Source organism: Lolium rigidum, chromosome 6 (assembly GCF_022539505.1).
Source record: "Lolium rigidum isolate FL_2022 chromosome 6, APGP_CSIRO_Lrig_0.1, whole genome shotgun sequence".
In the NCBI taxonomy this organism is placed as follows: Eukaryota; Viridiplantae; Streptophyta; class Magnoliopsida; order Poales; family Poaceae; genus Lolium; species Lolium rigidum.
The window spans coordinates 165,232,943-165,247,028 of NC_061513.1; the positions used below are offsets into that span (position 1 = coordinate 165,232,943).

Sequence of the window (14,086 nt, forward strand, 5' to 3'; positions counted from 1 at the left end):
ACTTGCTAAAAGTCCTAATGCTAGTGCTATAAATTTGGCTTTCACGCATCATATTACAAATGCTCTCATAAAAGCTAGAGAAGAGAAACTAGAGCGCGAAGCCTCTATTCCTAAAAAGCTAGAAGATGGTTGGGAGCCCATCATTAAGATGAAGGTTAAAGATTTTGATTGTAATGCTTTATGTGATCTTGGTGCAAGTATTTACGTTATGCCGAAGAAAATTTATAATATGCTTGACTTGCCACCGCTGAAAAATTGTTATTTGGATGTTAATCTTGCTGATCATTCTACAAAGAAACCTTTGGGTAAAGTTGATAATGTTCGCATTACCGTTAACAATAACCTTGTTCCCGTTGATTTTGTTGTCTTGGATATTGAATGCAATGCATCTTGTCCAATTATATTGGGAAGACCTTTTCTTGAACTGTTGGTGCTATTATTGATATGAGGGAAGGAAATATAAAATATCAATTTCCTCTCAAGAAAGGTATGGAACACTTCCCTAGAAAGAGAATGAAGGTACCTTATGATTCTATTATTAGAACAAATTATGATGTTGATGCTTCATCTCTCGATGTTACTTGATACACACTTTCTGCGCCTAGCTGAAAGGCGTTAAGAAAAGCGCTTATGGGGAGACAACCCATGTTTTTACCTACAGTACTTTGTTTTTATTTTGTGTCTTGGAAGTTGTTTACTACTGTAGCAACCTCTCCTTATCTTAGTTTTGAGTTTTGTTGTGCCAAGTTAAGCCGTTGATAGAAAAGTAAGTACTAGATTTGGATTACTGCGCAGTTCCAGATTTCTTTGCTGTCACGAATCTGAGCCCACTGCCCTGCAGGAAGCTCAGAAAATTATGCCAATTTACGTGCATGATCCTCAGATATGTACGCAACTTTCATTCAATTTGAGCATTTTCATTTGAGCAAGTCTGGTGCCATTTTAAAATTCGTCAATACGAACTGTTCTGTTTTGACAGATTCTGCCTTTTATTTCGCATTGCCTCTTTCGCTATGTTGGATGAATTTCTTTGATCCACTAATGTCCAGTAGCATTATGCAATGTCCAGAAGTGTTAAGAATGATTGTGTCACCTCTGAATATGTCAATTTATATTGTGCACTAACCCTCTAATGAGTTGTTTCGAGTTTGGTGTGGAGGAAGTTTTCAAGGATCAAGAGAGGAGTATGATGCAACATGATCAAGGAGAGTGAAAGCTCTAAGCTTGGGGATGCACCCGGTGGTTCACCCCTGCATATATCAAGAAGACTCAAGCGTCTAAGCTTGGGGATGCCCAAGGCATCCCCTTCTTCATCAACAAATTATCGGGTTCCTCCCCTGAAACTACATTTTTATTCGGCCACATCTTATGTGCTTTTTCTTGGAGCGTCGGTTTGTTTTTGTTTTTGTTTTGTTTGAATAAAATGGATCCTAGCATTCACTTTATGGGAGAGATACACACTCCGCTGTAGCATATGGACAAATATGTCCTTGGTTTCTACTCATAGTATTCATGGCGAAGTTTCTCCTTCGTTAAATTGTTATATGGTTGGAATTGGAAAATGATACATGTAGTAATTGCTATAAATGTCTTGGGTAATGTGATACTTGGCAATTGTTGTGCTCATGTTTAAGCTCTTGCATCATATGCTTTGCACCCATTAATGAAGAAATACATAGAGCATGCTAAAATTTGGTTTGCATAATTGGTTTCTCTAAGGTCTAGATAATTTCTAGTATTGAGTTTGAACAACAAGGAAGACGGTGTAGAGTCTTATAATGTTTTCAATATGTCTTTTATGTGAGTTTTGCTGTACCGGTTCATCCTTGTGTTTGTTTCAAATAAGCCTTGCTAGCCTAAACCTTGTATCGAGAGGGAATACTTCTCATGCATCCAAAATACTTGAGCCAACCACTATGCCATTTGTGTCCACCATACCTACCTATACTACATGGTATTTTCCCGCCATTCCAAAGTAAATTGCTTGAGTGCTACCTTTAAAATTCCATCATTCACCTTTGCAATATATAGCTCATGGGACAAATAGCTTAAAAACTATTGTGGTATTGAATATGTAATTATGCACTTTATCTCTTATTAAGTTGCTTGTTGTGCGATAACCATGTTTGCTTGGGAACGCCATCAACTCATTGTTGAATTTCATGTGAGTTGCTATGCATGTTCGTCTTGTACGAAGTAAGGGCGATCTACACTGAGTTGAATGGTTTGAGCATGCATATTGTGAGAGAAGAACATTGGGCCGCTAACTAAAGCCATGTTCCATGGTGGAAGTTTCAGTTTTGGACAAACATCCTCAAATCTCTAATGAGAAAAGAATTAATTGTTGTTGAATGCTTAAAGCATTAAAAGAGGAGTCCATTATCATGTTGTCTATGTTGTCCGGTATGGATGTCTAAGTTGAGAATAATCAAAAGCGAGAAATCCAAATGCGAGCTTTCTCCTTAGACCTTTGTACAGGCGGCATAGAGGTACCCCTTTGTGATACTTGGTTAAAGCATATGTATTGCGGTGATAATCCGGGTAGTCCAAGCTAATTAGGACAAGGTGCGGGCACTATTAGTACACTATGCATGAGGCTTGCAACTTATAAGATATAATTTACATGATGCATATGCTTTATTACTACCGTTGACAAAATTGTTTCATGTTTTCAAAATCAAAGCTCTAGCACAAATATAGCAATCGATGCTTTTCCTCTATGAGGACCATTCTTTTACTTTCAATGTTGAGTCAGTTCACCTATTTCTCTCCACCTCAAGAAGCAAACACTTGTGTGAGCTGTGCATTGATTCCTACATACTTGCTTATTGCACTTATTATATTACTCTATGTTGACAATATCCATGAGATATACATGTTACAAGTTGAAAGCAACCGCTGAAACTTAATCTTCTTTGTGTTGCTTCAATACCTTTACTTTGAATTATTGCTTTATGAGTTAACTCTTATGCAAGACTTATTGATGCTTGTCTTGAAGTGCTATTCATGAAAAGTCTTTGCTTTATGATTCACTTGTTTACTCATGTCATCACACATTGTTTTGATCGCTGCATTCTCTACATATGCTTTACAAATAGTATGATCAAGTTTATGATGGCATGTCACTCCGGAAATTATCTTTGTTATCGTTTTACCTGCTCGGGACGAGCGAGAACTAAGCTTGGGGATGCTGATACGTCTCCAACGTATCGATAATTTCTTGTGTTCCATGCCACATTATTGATGTTATCTACATGTTTTATGCACACTTTATATCATATTCGTGCATTTTCCGGAACTAACCTATTAACAAGATGCCGAAGTGCCGATTCTTTGTTTTACGCTGTTTTTGGTTTCAGAAATCCTAGTAAAGAAATATTCTCGGAATTGGACGAAATAAAAGCCCAGAGGCCTATTTTCTCACGAAGCTTCCGGAAGACCGAAGGACGAGACGAAGAGGGGCCACGGGGGAGCCAAACCCTAGGGCGGCGCGGCCCCCCTTGGCCGCGCGGCCCTGTGGTGTGGGCCCCCGTGCCGCCTCTCGACTTGCCCTTCCGCCTACAAATAGCCTCCGTGACGAAACCCCCAGTACCGAGAGCCACGATACGGAAAACATTACTGAGACGCCGTCGCCGCCGATCCCATCTCGGGGGATCCGGGAGATCGCCTCCGGCACCCTGCCGGAGAGGGGATTCATCTCCCGGAGGACTCTACGCCGCCATGGTCGCCTCCGGTGTGATGAGTGAGTAGTCTACCCCTGGACTATGGGTCCATAGCAGTAGCTAGATGGTTGTCTTCTCCCCATTGTGCTATCATTGTCGGATCTTGTGAGCTGCCTATCATGATCAAGATCATCTATATGTAATTCTATATGTTGCGTTTGTTGGGATCCGATGAATAGAGAATACTTGTTATGTTGATTATCAAAGTTATGCTTATGTGTTGTTTATGATCTTGCATGCTCTCCGTTACTAGTAGATGCTACGGCCAAGTAGATGCTTTTAACTCCAAGAGGGAGTACTTATGCTCGATAGTGGGTTCATGCTGCATTGACACCGGGACGATGATGAGAAAGTTCTAAGGTTGTGTTGTCTTTGTTGCCACTAGGGATAAAACATTGATGCTATGTCTAAGGATGTAGTTGTTGATTACATTACGCACCATACTTAATGCAATTGTCTGTTGCTTGCAACTTAATACTTGGAGGGGTTCGGATGATAACCTGAAGGTGGACTTTTTAGGCATAGATGCGGTTGGATGGCGGTCTATGTACTTTGTCGTAATGCCCAATTAAATCTCACTATACTCATCATGATATGTATGTGCATTGTCATGCTCTCTTTATTTGTCAATTGCCCAACGTAATTTGTTCACCCATCATCTTGGGTGTTCCATAGATTAGATCTTGGATTTATTCGTCTTGCGGTAGGAAATTTTTTGTTTTCTATGCTACGAACCCCATCGGTGCGGGCGGCTGCGCGCTTGTCGGAGCATGGCACTGGCTCTGGCCAGTGTGCTTCGTGCACTCGGCGCGCGCCGCCGTGGCCGCCATGGCTGCGTCTGATGTCTGCTCACCCCGGGTACGTGCGCCACCCTTCTCTCTCTCTCCTGTGCCTGTTCTTCTTCCTCCTCCTCTAGCTCTGGCCACGGCTGCTCCATCTCGTGGAGAGGCTTGCCGTGCCCATGCTCTGCTGCCGTGCCTAGCTAGCTGTGCAAGCTCGCGTGCTGCTGTGCTGCTGCTGTTCGTGCTGCTGTGCTCCACTGGCCTTGGCCATTGTTGCCATGGCCATGCCAGTGTTTGTGTTACTGCTGTGTGCAGCTATGCCATGCCTCTGTGCAAGATTGTTAGGGTTGTACTGCCCTGCCATGCTATCCTTTATCCTGTGCAAGAATTCCTAGTCTAAGTGCTTGCTATGCTTGCATTTCTTGCTTAATTCTAGCTCTGTGCCTCTGTTCTTGTTACTATGCTTGCCAGAAACTCAAGTGTATTCATGTATGCTGCCCTGGCTTGATTACAGTGTGCAATTCTTGCAAATTTGCAAGTGCCAGTGCTATTATGTGCTATAGCTTGTGCTTGATTTCATGAGTATGCTCAATTGATCATTGGTGTTGACTTAACAGTATTATTCAGTGGTGAATGCTATGTGCTTTACTTGTGTAGCTTGATCCAGTGGTTAATCATGCCTTTGATGTGCTTCTGGATACAATCATAAAGTCATTAATACAGTTATCTGTTTATTCAGTTATGACTTGGTGTAATTCTTCAGTAACTGGTTAATTCCTGTTGCTGTGCTTGGCTATGGCAATCTGTAGCAAGAGCTAGTGGTGCTCTGATGATCAATTGATCAACAGTTGCTTGTGAGACATTGGTGTGCTCCTCTCTGTGACTGACTGGTGCTCATCCAGTGCTGTGTATGCATCATACAGGCTTGGCCTGTGTGTGCTGGTGCTTGCTCAAGCATCAGTAGATGCTTGCAATGATCCATTGGATCATCTGCAAGGCTCTGTGCAGCAATTACTTGTCTGTTTCATTTATCTGTTTATCTTGCCTTAATAAATGGATGAATAAATGATGTGAACTGGTAATCAGTGATGATCATTACAATTAATTTGCTAGGGCTAGCTGGATGACAACCTCTGGTTGGTACCCTAGCCCTCTACTGAATCCAAATGGATGATGAAGTGGTGGTTTCATGTGTTGGCTTTGGGTTGAGGTGGCCCTGGCAGCAGTTGATGCTGTCATGGGTAGCTCCCCTCTTCTGTGGCTTGCTATAGTTGGTGATTGCTTGCTGGATTTGAACAACTACTCACTGGCTTGATCCAATACTGGACTTCCAGTGGCTTTTGATGTTGAGAAAATATATAGACAATGATTTGTCTATAGTCTGATGGCCTAGCTAGCTGTAGGTGCTGAGTGTGTGGGCTAGGCTAGCTGTGAATTCATTCTTGGCTGGATTCCTTTAGTTATGCACTGATTTGCATAACTGATGTTCCCATAGGATGATTACCTAATGGTCTTACCCATATTTTCTTGCACCAAATGGCTTTGTAGCCAGATGATGACACAAACATGGTATTCTACCCTTCTGTGCTCCTGTGATGCATTGTATGCTTATTTATGAGCAAAACTTGGTTTTGCTCAGGTTGATTTGGTTTATACCTCACTCCAGCTCCTAGATTTTTTGTTGGTGTAGATGATTTCTTCAGTGTTGAGCTTATGCTTGCCCTGCTCCTCCTTGCAAGCCTGTGGTGCTTGAGTTGATGCTGTGATGGTGTGAGCAGGTTGAACAGCAGTGTTGTTCTTCCTGTTCTTGAGTTCTTGGTTTCTGGTGGACTTACCCAGTGTAGCCTGTCGATGGATATGGCTTAGGGTTTACTTGTGGAGGCTTTTATGTGGCCTTCTCCTTCCTCTCTGGTCGACAACAAGGCCTGCAGCTTGTGGTGACTCACTGGCCTGTGTGTGCTGTTGAGCATGCACACTGCCTGGTGAGCAGTTTGGCTGTGTGTGTGTACCAAGTGCTTGGTACCTGGCTTGGTACTTGGCTGTGAGTAGATCAGCTCGGCAGAGCTGTGAGCATATCCTCTCTGTTGCCATTTTCTTTCTAACCTGCCAAGTGGCAATGCCACTTGGCATAATTGTTGCTTTGCTTTGTTGTGTGCAGGGAATCAAGATGATAATCAAGTGAAGATGAAGATCATCAGGCTCAAGCATCTTATGAAAATAGACTTGTAGTTTAGGATAGGTCATTAATTGTAATCTTCTTTCTTTTTCTTTTTCTATCTTTTCCAATTCTTGTAATGTGTTGTAATATTCTTATATTTCATTTCTGGATATTGTAAAGACATTGTATCTTGTGTGTTAATCAATAAAGCTCAAAGTTTTCTCTAATGAGCTTTACTTATTATTTGTATTGTTCATATTGTTTATTATTTATAATTTACTTAATGAATTTCCTCACAATTGAATTATGAGATATTTATTTGATGTTTGAATTTGAAATTCAAATTCAACTTAGGTTTGAATTCAATCATGCAACTTAAGTTTGAATTCAATCATGCACTTAAGTTGTGATGCAATATCACTCCTCTCTTCTCAAAACCCTAACTTACTTGAATAAGAAACAAGTTTATCGCACTCTCGAAACCCTAACCCTGTAAGGTGTCGAGAGAGAAACTTGTCCCCCTTCGATGCAGTTTTGTTTTAAAAGCGCGAAATTTCCCCAGAATTTACGATGCAATGCACATCCCTTTCTAAAATCTACCCCTCGATCGTCTCTAAACCTGGGACATTACACGCGGTGCGCGGCTTGACTGGCCGGACGAGGAGCCCTCGCCGGCGTTGCCGTACCTGGCGAGCTTCCCTGGGGGCGTGAGCCCCCAGTTCGTCCACCGGCGGGCGCTGCGCTTGCGCGCGCCCTCCGAGCGGTTCCATTTGCGCCGCTCCGCGTCGGTGCGGAAGACGGGCAGACGCGGCGGCGAGTCGCCGCCGCCCAATCCAGCGCCACGGCCTCCGGAGCCGCCTCGGGACGCCATCGCCCACCGTCGGTCGGTGGATTGCTGCCTGGGGCTCGCTGGATTGCTCGCCGGAGATGGTGCTTGGCGGCGGCGGTGGGAGACGAGCGGTGGAGGGGAGTAGGGTTTGCGACCCAAACTCCCCTCCGCGAACCCTTTTAATAGGGGCCGTTCGGGACAAGTTCGGACCCCCGAACTTATTTTACGCCCATCTTTTCGGTCACTGATCTGCGACACATTCAGCCCGAACCCGTAAATCCGCCGGAAAAGTTCGGTTTCGGCGGGGTTTACGGACTCTGTTAGAGTTGCTCTAAAGCCCGCGGCAGAGCTATAGTAACATGTATGGGCGCTTGGGCATGCCGGCCCAAAGAAAGTGACCTAGGTCTACTAGGCAATTGTGCAAAATCATGATCAGGCCATATGGTACCACAGTATACCACTACCTAAATACCGATCTTCGCTAGCTTCATCTAACATGCATCATGGATTAACCAGCTAGCTCTAGCTAGGTAGTATCGATGATCATTTTTTAAACACACCGATGAAGTACAGTCGCGTACGAGCAAATACATGTACATAAGTACAGTTGCACACACGAGCGAGTACGAGTAGAATAGGGTCCCTAACGGGCCCGGCCCAGATAGAGGCCGCAATGGGCGGGGAATAGGATCCGCCCACCTGTAGCTTCGCCCCTGCATCGTTTCGAAGCAGCAATGGAGGGGCATGGGACGACCCAAGATGTGGCGGCGGACGAGAGGGAGATGCTGTCGCCGGCGTTGTCCCTCAGGAGCCCCTCGGACTACACCATCGGCTCCATCCCCACCGTTCTCTACGTCCCCGACTTCATCTCCCAGGCTGAGCACTCCCAGCTCCTCCATCATGTACTAGATTAATCTTGTCCTCTCTAGTCTCTACTACAGTAGTACCAACCGGATCCCCTACTTCGATTTCGCGTTCTTTTGCTCTCTCCTTTCTTGTTCCTGTGGTTTGATGCGCTGGTGGCGACCTCCGGTGCAGATTTACCAGGCGCCGGCGCCCAAGTGGAAGACTCTGAAGAACCGGCGGCTGCAGAACTGGGGTGCGTGTGCTTCGTCTTACTTTCTTGCCAGCTGAGCCCCTAATCGTTCATTGGTAATTTCTTCCTTTCCGGCTGTGCGTGGGCACTGCATTGATTTGGTTGACCTGTGCAGGAGGAGTGGTGCACGAGAAGGGGCTACTGCCGCAGGCATGTGAGTGATCATCAACATTCTAATCTTTAGCCCATCTTTTGTGGATTCTGTGTCATGATTAGGCATGCTATTACATAACTGAACTACTGAAGTGCCCCCATGTGGTTTCACGGAGGTATTTCAGGGACTCGTAGTTGCTCTATAGTTTGGTTGCAATAAGCTTGGTAACTAGATTTTGGATCCCCTCTGCCCCACTCAATAATCCTTACAAATGGCGAAATATGAAAGAAGATCATGTTCTCAGTTATACAGATAAACAAGAACAGTTTCTTTTATCGTCTTATATATTTCCATAAGTCAAAGAAAATCAGTTATGCTTTGCTCATTTGTATAAGTTGTTCCCTAGTCCAGTTATAATTGGCCACACCAGATTGTATCTTTCTTAAATCATAGTATTTCTTTTGATCTATAACATAACTTAAGGCTTACAGTCATGCTTGCACCTTGTAGGCATCTTTTTCCGTCATTGAGTAAACAAAAACATATGATATACCCCCTCTGTAATCCAAAAAAAAACATTGCAAAATATTGATGAGTGATTTGAGGTAGAGCTGTGTACAAAAAACTAACTCTAGCTCTGTATCTAACTCCCTTCAAACCCCCCACATCGTCAATAGGATCATTGCCTTGGGCCTTCGCTCTAGCTCCGTATCGAACTTGCAGTCTTTGATTCTGTTGAGCCACCAATCTGTAACACAGTTCTGCAGTGGCCAGCTACTTGGGTTTAGGTGCTCGATCAGTAACCATGCCACCAGCCAGCGCCACATATCCTTCGTATATGGGCATTGCACAAGCATGTGAATGAAATCAGTTACCATTTGCTCCTTCGTTATGTATCTTTTCTAGATGTAATCCTCAACAACAGATTGCATACTCTTTTTTATACATTATTGCTTGTGGCTACTGCATCATTTAAGTATTACTCTCGCGCTTGCATGCAATTATTTGGCCGGTACCTATGCATTCTTGGTGTGTTTCAATTTTGTTGCTGCACAGAAGAAAAATATATTCTCTAAGGAATTAATAATACAATGAGCACTTATATTAACAAACATTGCACGTTCTTAATATTTTTCTTACTCGGGCATATGCCACAGTTCTTATCATGGAAATTTATGTTAATTTTCCTAATATTGCAGTACCTCCATGGCTGACAAAGATAACCGACAAAATCTGCCAGTGGACTGGTTTATTTCCTTCAGCAATCAATCATGTTCTAATTAATGAGTATCATCCTAATCAAGGGATCATGGTCAGTAATCACCAGGTCCTTATTGTTCATTTCTATCTTATGGTCCGCGCTTCATTGGAGTACAATAACGTTGTACCTTTCAGCCACACCAAGATGGTCCTGCCTATTTCCCTGTTGTTGCTATCATATCCCTTGCTTCGCCGGTTGTGATTGATTTCACACCCCATGGAAAGCTCAGAGGGCACGAAGATACATATCTCCAAACTGTACAATCCGATGAATTGCAGGAGAGTAATGGTTCCTATAAGGTTGAAGAAACTAAAGAAGCCGATCCTGCTTCTTTGTCACTTCTACTAATGCCTTCCAGCCTGTTAATATTCAAAGATCAGGCTTATACAGGTTAACCCTATGGTTTCTTTCCTGAATTAGCTAGATAACCGTCTTGAAATTAAATTATTTATGTTTCCATGACATTTGCAGACTTTCTGCACGGTATACAAGATAATGAGCTACATATTCTAGACAAGGTAAAACAATTTTTCCCTGCAAATCACTTCAAATGTAAATGATGCAGATAGTTAATGTAGCTCTGATTACATTCTACAGGTTGCAAATATCTCGCAGTGCCCACAATTCAAGAATCAAAACTCTGATTACAGAAAAGGTAAAGCAGATGCTGACTCTGAGCTAACTGGCACCTTCCAGCGGACGACGACTAGAGTCTCGTTGACATGCCGGCTTGTGCTGAAAGTACACAATAAGCTATTCAAATTCTAGTATCCATACGGCCTGCTTACATCAGCATGGACGGTGGGACAACAGTGAGAAACAGTTGTAGTAGATGCAGAGAAGTGCTAGCAAATCAGAGGTTAGAGAAAACGCCACATTGCCCATTTTGGATCGGTTGTCTTTTGGTCGTTTAGCGCTTTCGTCTCGTCGGCAAACCAGCGTATGGGGGGTGCTTGTGCTTGCAATTTATCCAAGGTCACATATGTTTGTTCTTGATGTGGTGAAGCAGAGTGTCTGTCCATGATTGATAATAGCAATGTCAAAATGTCCATGAACTTTATGTTGTTGAATGTAACGGTAGAATCAACTTTTTTGTTTTGAGCTGAGAATGAACTTTTAGTCCTACGCGATTTGGGCACATTTGTTGACCAATGGATCTAATGGTATACTTTTGATAACATATATAACTTATACTCCAAATTCTGTTGGTCAAATTGTTAGTCCAAATTCTAGCTCGAAATGCGTGGTGACCTTATGTTTTGAGACGGAGTAGGTTGTATCTTGCGTACTAGATCTGCCCGGGCAGATACTTCTATATTCTTTGTTCTACAAAAAACAATACTATTATGAATCAAAATCAGAAAAGGATCGGAACACCAACTGAAGAAAAAATCTGTCGTAAGGTCTCCTCTCTCCCCCCGCGTGGCCCTCCTCTGGCGACAAGGGGAAACATTAGCCACCGCCGCCTCTAGCCCCTCCACCCCTCTCCCTTGCTTTGCCGCCGCCGGAGGGGGGCCGGCAAAGCTGCGCGCGCCCCCGGGGAAGGTGGCGGCGGGGCATTCTCTCCCCCTCCCGCGTCCCCTGGCGAGAAGGAGCTCGCCCGGGCGCGGCGATGTGCGGCGGGCGCGGTGGGCCGGCGGCTGGGCGCCGGCGGGGCTGCGGGCGGCCGTGGTGGTGCGCGGCCAGGTCGAGGCCGGGTTGCGGCGGTGGTGCTGCGGGGCGCGGCGGGGCTTGGCGGCGCGCGCACGGGCCCAGATGGGCTCCTGCGGGCCTGCTCGGGCTTGCTCCGGGTCGTTGGCTCGGCCTGGTCGGCCGGCGTGGCGGCAGCCTGGCTCGGCGACCCCACGGCGACCCCATCCGCACCGTGGTCCGAAGCAGCGCGGCGGCGGGCGGAGCTCCGGCTCCTCCCAGATGTGGCGCGTCGACGGCGGCTCACAGTTGTTGTCCGACGAGGGTGGGCGGGGTGGCGGCCCCTCTCCCCTGCTTCTTCCTCTGCGGGTGGTGGTCGGTTCGATCTGGCCCGTCAACTCCTGCCGGCGGTGAGGTTGGTGGTCCTACGTGGTGTGGCGTCGTCGCCGCGTGGGAGGTGCTTGTGTCAGTGGTTCGCAGGCTGGCGGCGTTGTGGGTCTCCCTCATCTCCGTTCGGCAACGTGGGAGTGCGGAGGTTTGGCTGCTCCGAGCGAAAGCTGATGGCGCGGCAGCTGCGGATGTCGCTATCCTCTTGGGGGCCTTCATGGAGCCTTCGACCTCCTCCGCTCCCGGAGCATAGTTTTTCAGGTGAAAGCCTAGGCCGTGGCAGGGCCGGACGACGGCGTCCATCCACGTCGCTTCCCTCTTGGGGGGCGTCGTCTTGAAGACTTTGTTCCCCAGCGTGCTTTCCTGAGGCTGGACTCGTACGGCATCGCGGCGGGTGGCCGGCGATGTGTGAGGTCCGTGTGGTGGCTTGTGTGGCAACGATGGCGGTGGTGAGCGATGGTCTGGTAGCGTCAAGACCCTGGCTTCGGCGAGCGTCCGAGCTTCTTCGTCTTGTGCTTCGCTTGCGGTGGAGTCGGAGCTGCTATGGTTTGTCGAGTTTCTTCTTTTGAGCAGCGTACGATGACCTGTAGGGTGGCCCTCTGGCGATGATCTTCCTCGGCGCATGTCTTGCGCTTATCCTCTTCAGAGCTCGTCATCAAAGTCGGAGCTGCATGTTGCTTCACGAGGAGTCGCTTGTTTGGCGGTGGCCGGCTTGAGCTTCACGGTGCCGCTTCGGCGAGGTCTTGGTGGTTGGTTCTTCGGTGAAGTCGGAGTCGCTGAAGAGTGATGACGATGACGTTGAAGGTCAACCGCGACGACTTCTCGCTTCGGTGGCCTGTGTATCTTGTGTGGGTTGCCAGGGTGGCTCTATGCCCCCGCGGCGGTCGTGCTCCATGACGGTCGTCGGGGCACTTGTTTCGGTTTTCGGCCGGTTTCCCGCTAATAAACTGGCCAAATTCTATACTTCTTTATTAATGAAAATGGCAAGTCTTTTGCCTCATTTCAAAAAAAAAAAATCAGAAAAGGATAGCTTGGTATGTATTTTTAATGCAGTTAGCGCTTTCAGGTGTACATACAATATCTCAAAAGCAATAGCCTGCTACGTTTTGTTTTCCGCTTGATGTGTCCATATTTGGCCATTATTTGACTTTTTTGATGGGTGCCGCATAGATTCTTCTATTGTTTTAGAGGAAGTGGCATCAAGATATTCTCAAGACGTATCTTCCAACCGAATGATCCATATTATAATACCATCAATTTCTTGGCAGGAAAAATAGCATTACCTTATAAAAATGAAGGTCTGATGAAAACAAAACAAAAAACGTTATAGAGAAATCAACAGATGGATGATTGCATGATGATCAGCGGGTATTACTGATATTCATATATGAAATTGTAGTGTCTATCAGAATGCTATGTTATAGTACAGTCATTGGAACCTCACTAAATGTACATGTGATCTGGAATGGAAGACTCAAAGGACAGACCAAGGGTTGATATGAAGGTGAATAGCTTCCCGAGAATCTATGAACAACACACAGTTAAAATCAATATTAGTGATATTAGTTAATTTAAAGGGACTAACTACTGGTGTTTTCGCACACAATCCCAATTGCAACACCTAGCTCTTTTGACTTCATGAAATAGTTGTGCCTTATTCCATTTTCTATCCCTACAAATGAATCATAAATAAATAAACATGAAATAGGACGGAGGAAGTATGGCAAGAGGGGAATGTCCAAATGACACATTGCATACCAATAATAAAGGGGAATCTTTATCTGTCACAACACCAGCTTTGAACCCACAAAAAGTAAGGCCTGAATATCATCTTACAATCTGCAGCATAACTTCAGCAATGGATACTGAGATATAACTAACATACTATTAATTTTTAAGCAGGGAGAGGATCTTCTCCTTCCCAAAGATATGGGGACATGCATACTGAGAGCAGTAAGCCAGTAAGCCAGTAAGCAATTCATCTGCTCAAGTTATATGTTCTAGGAATAAACTAATTTCCATTTGGATCTTTTTTAGGATACTATGTTTGAGACACGTATTAATGCATGAAGACCAATGCATTTTCTTCACAATTGCCAAGGAAAATCACAATGATAGGTTGTTTCTC

At 45.1% G+C, this 14,086-nt stretch overlaps 1 protein-coding gene across 1 annotated transcript; it reads left to right on the plus strand.

Annotated features, from left to right (window-relative positions):
- The first annotated feature begins 8,202 nt into the window (after positions 1–8,202).
- Positions 8,203–10,851, plus strand: LOC124665382 (alpha-ketoglutarate-dependent dioxygenase alkB homolog 6). Its single transcript, XM_047202794.1, has 7 exons — positions 8,203–8,393; positions 8,530–8,590; positions 8,703–8,741; positions 9,881–9,993; positions 10,077–10,332; positions 10,414–10,460; positions 10,540–10,851. Exons 1-7 carry the CDS (start codon positions 8,226–8,228, stop codon positions 10,708–10,710), a joined length of 855 nt encoding a protein of 284 aa, XP_047058750.1. The 5' UTR covers positions 8,203–8,225; the 3' UTR covers positions 10,711–10,851.
- Positions 10,852–14,086: the final 3,235 nt, after the last annotated feature.

Excerpts from the sequence above, each read along its gene's own strand:
- LOC124665382 (XM_047202794.1), top strand. The coding sequence starts at position 8,226 with ATGGAGGGGCATGGGACGACCCAAGATGTGGCGGCGGACGAGAGGGAG. Across the intron at positions 8,742-9,880 it reads GGGGCTACTGCCGCAGGCAT|TACCTCCATGGCTGACAAAG; the intron begins GTGAGTGATCAT and ends CTAATATTGCAG. Across the intron at positions 9,994-10,076 it reads ATCCTAATCAAGGGATCATG|CCACACCAAGATGGTCCTGC; the intron begins GTCAGTAATCAC and ends TGTACCTTTCAG.